Here is a 2,090-nt window from a genome sequence, read left to right on the forward strand (position 1 = left end):
GGGGGCAGGAGGGTGGTAAGGGGAAGCAATGGCAATGACGATGACGATGGGTCAGTGTTTTCCATCCTTATCTCTGTCTCTTTAAATATATATCTCGTAGAACTTAAAAGCTGGCTTCGTTGTATCCGGTCAGCGGGAACTCGACAAGACTCGACGACCGGCCCTAAACGGTCGATTCGTCGAGGCGAATCCCCGTCGCGTTAAAAAGAGATTATTGGCAGCCGTGGAACTGAGACTTTGTGCGCGTTCGGTCTCCTGATGATGACGACGACGACGGCGGCGGCGGCGGCGGCGGCGGCGACGCGGCGCGGCGTCACACCGGCATGGTAGGATGACGATGACGATGACGACGATGACGATGACGACGATGGCGATGACGACGATGGCGACAACGACGACAGCGAAGAAAAAAGGCCAACTTTGAGGACTGCCGAGAGGGATTATCGCGCGGGCGTCGTCATTGTCGCGAGCGCTAACACGTTGTCTTCCAGCTATCCCCAGCAATCGTCACGTCCGCTGGAACAGTTATTAACCGACCATGCTCGGGGAGTGGTAGAAGGTAAATCGCTGACGCAGCCGCTGCTGGTGCACCGAGTGTCGCGACACGGGAGACTGACGGGCGGCGACTCGGCGGAGTCCCTCTTAGGAGAAAATACGAAGCACCTGCAGGACTGGTCTGGAGCACACCGGGCAGCTTGGATCCTGATTCTCGCAGACCCGATTGCCGCAGTCCATGCAGAAGAGATTGTGCCCGCAGGGTACCAACGCCGCGGTGACTTCCTTCTCGCCGCAAACGACGCAGTCCCGTCGTGCGCCGCCCAAAAGCGAATCCGTGGGCGACGCCGGGCTCGCCGTCGCCGGCGGCGACGGCCTCGAGGGTAGCGCGACGCTCGGAAACGACCAGATTGACGATGTCGAGGTCGGCTGCGACTCGAATGACGGCGACTCGCCAATTCCCTCGTCCCTCTCTATCCCATTCCAAATAGCAACGAGGTCGTTCATCCCTATGCCACCGGTACTGCTGGACGAGCTGCTGCAGCTGGCACTGCTCGAAAACGCTCCGTTAGAACTACTGGAGCTGTTCGATCCCGGTTGGTCCATACTCTGAATACCGAGAACCGAGCCGAGACCGCCGCGGCAGAGTACGCCCAGCAGATCAGTATCATCGACGACGCCTGGTGCAGTGCCCGTTCGCAGGGTAATGTGAGCCTGTATCTCGCGTCTGGCCGCTTCCACGCTTTCCGGTAGTCCCGTAACTTCGAACACAGGCTCCTTGTCGCGACTAGGTGTCACGATATAGGTATGCGTCTGATGCTGAATTCGTTTGATGGTCGCGCCCTTAGGGCCTACAACCAGACCCACCACTCTGTAGGGCACTCGTACCTGAATCGTTATGTGACCGGGCACCGTCGCGGGTGGTCCTGGTGGCGCGCCCAGAAGTGCTCCCAAGGAGCTCTTGCGCGACGCGCGAATCTGTGAGAAATGTTCCGCGGCGGAAAGAATCTCACGCTTCGCACGGGCCACGTCCTCCTTGCGACCGGTGACGACGAAGACGGGTTCTTCACCGCGCACTGGTGTCTTGATATAGGTATTCGTCTTCGCTCGGAGGGCCTTGATCTTGCAGCCTGCAATCAAATCAAGAAAAATACCGCTCAACATAGTTACTGTTCGATCATTTCAATATCTACAGCTATATCTGCCTATTTTGCCATTTTTCTATTTTTAAGCACAATTGAATATATGAATCATTGAAAAGATATCGATATTGCGTACTGTAAGCGTAATGAGAGGACATTGATTACAATTATTATGCTACTGTGCGCGCCCTCGAGTGGCACGCGAGTTTCATTTTTTATTTCTCTTTTATTCCGTGTCGGAGCACGAAACTGCCCGCATGCGCGCGTAATAAACCTTCAAACGCAGCAGCGCGTCCGTGATGCAATTGTTTGCGTATTATAGAGGGGCACAGCGTGAAGGAAAGAACCGAGAAGAGAGAAAAGGAGAGGACTTGGTAGGCAAGAGAGCGGCGCGGTGCGGTGAGAGAGAGAGAGAGAGAGAGAGAGAGAGAGAGAGAGAGAGAGAGAGAGAGA

The 2,090-nt window shown here is 55.8% G+C and overlaps 1 protein-coding gene across 1 annotated transcript in view; it reads right to left on the minus strand.

The window, feature by feature from the left end:
* Window positions 1-6: 6 nt before the first annotated feature.
* LOC108746898 (RNA-binding protein MEX3B) overlaps window positions 7-2,090 on the minus strand; it is a 41,746-nt gene continuing 39,662 nt past the window's right edge. Inside the window, exon 2 of the mRNA XM_018483981.1 lies at window positions 7-1,625. Within this exon, the coding sequence (XP_018339483.1) occupies window positions 643-1,625 (983 nt within the window). The 3' untranslated portion in view covers window positions 7-642. The remainder of the gene's footprint in view (window positions 1,626-2,090) is intronic.

The sequence above is a fragment of the Trachymyrmex septentrionalis genome, unplaced genomic scaffold, assembly GCF_001594115.1.
Source record: "Trachymyrmex septentrionalis isolate Tsep2-gDNA-1 unplaced genomic scaffold, Tsep1.0 scaffold19, whole genome shotgun sequence".
In the NCBI taxonomy this organism is placed as follows: Eukaryota; Metazoa; Arthropoda; class Insecta; order Hymenoptera; family Formicidae; genus Trachymyrmex; species Trachymyrmex septentrionalis.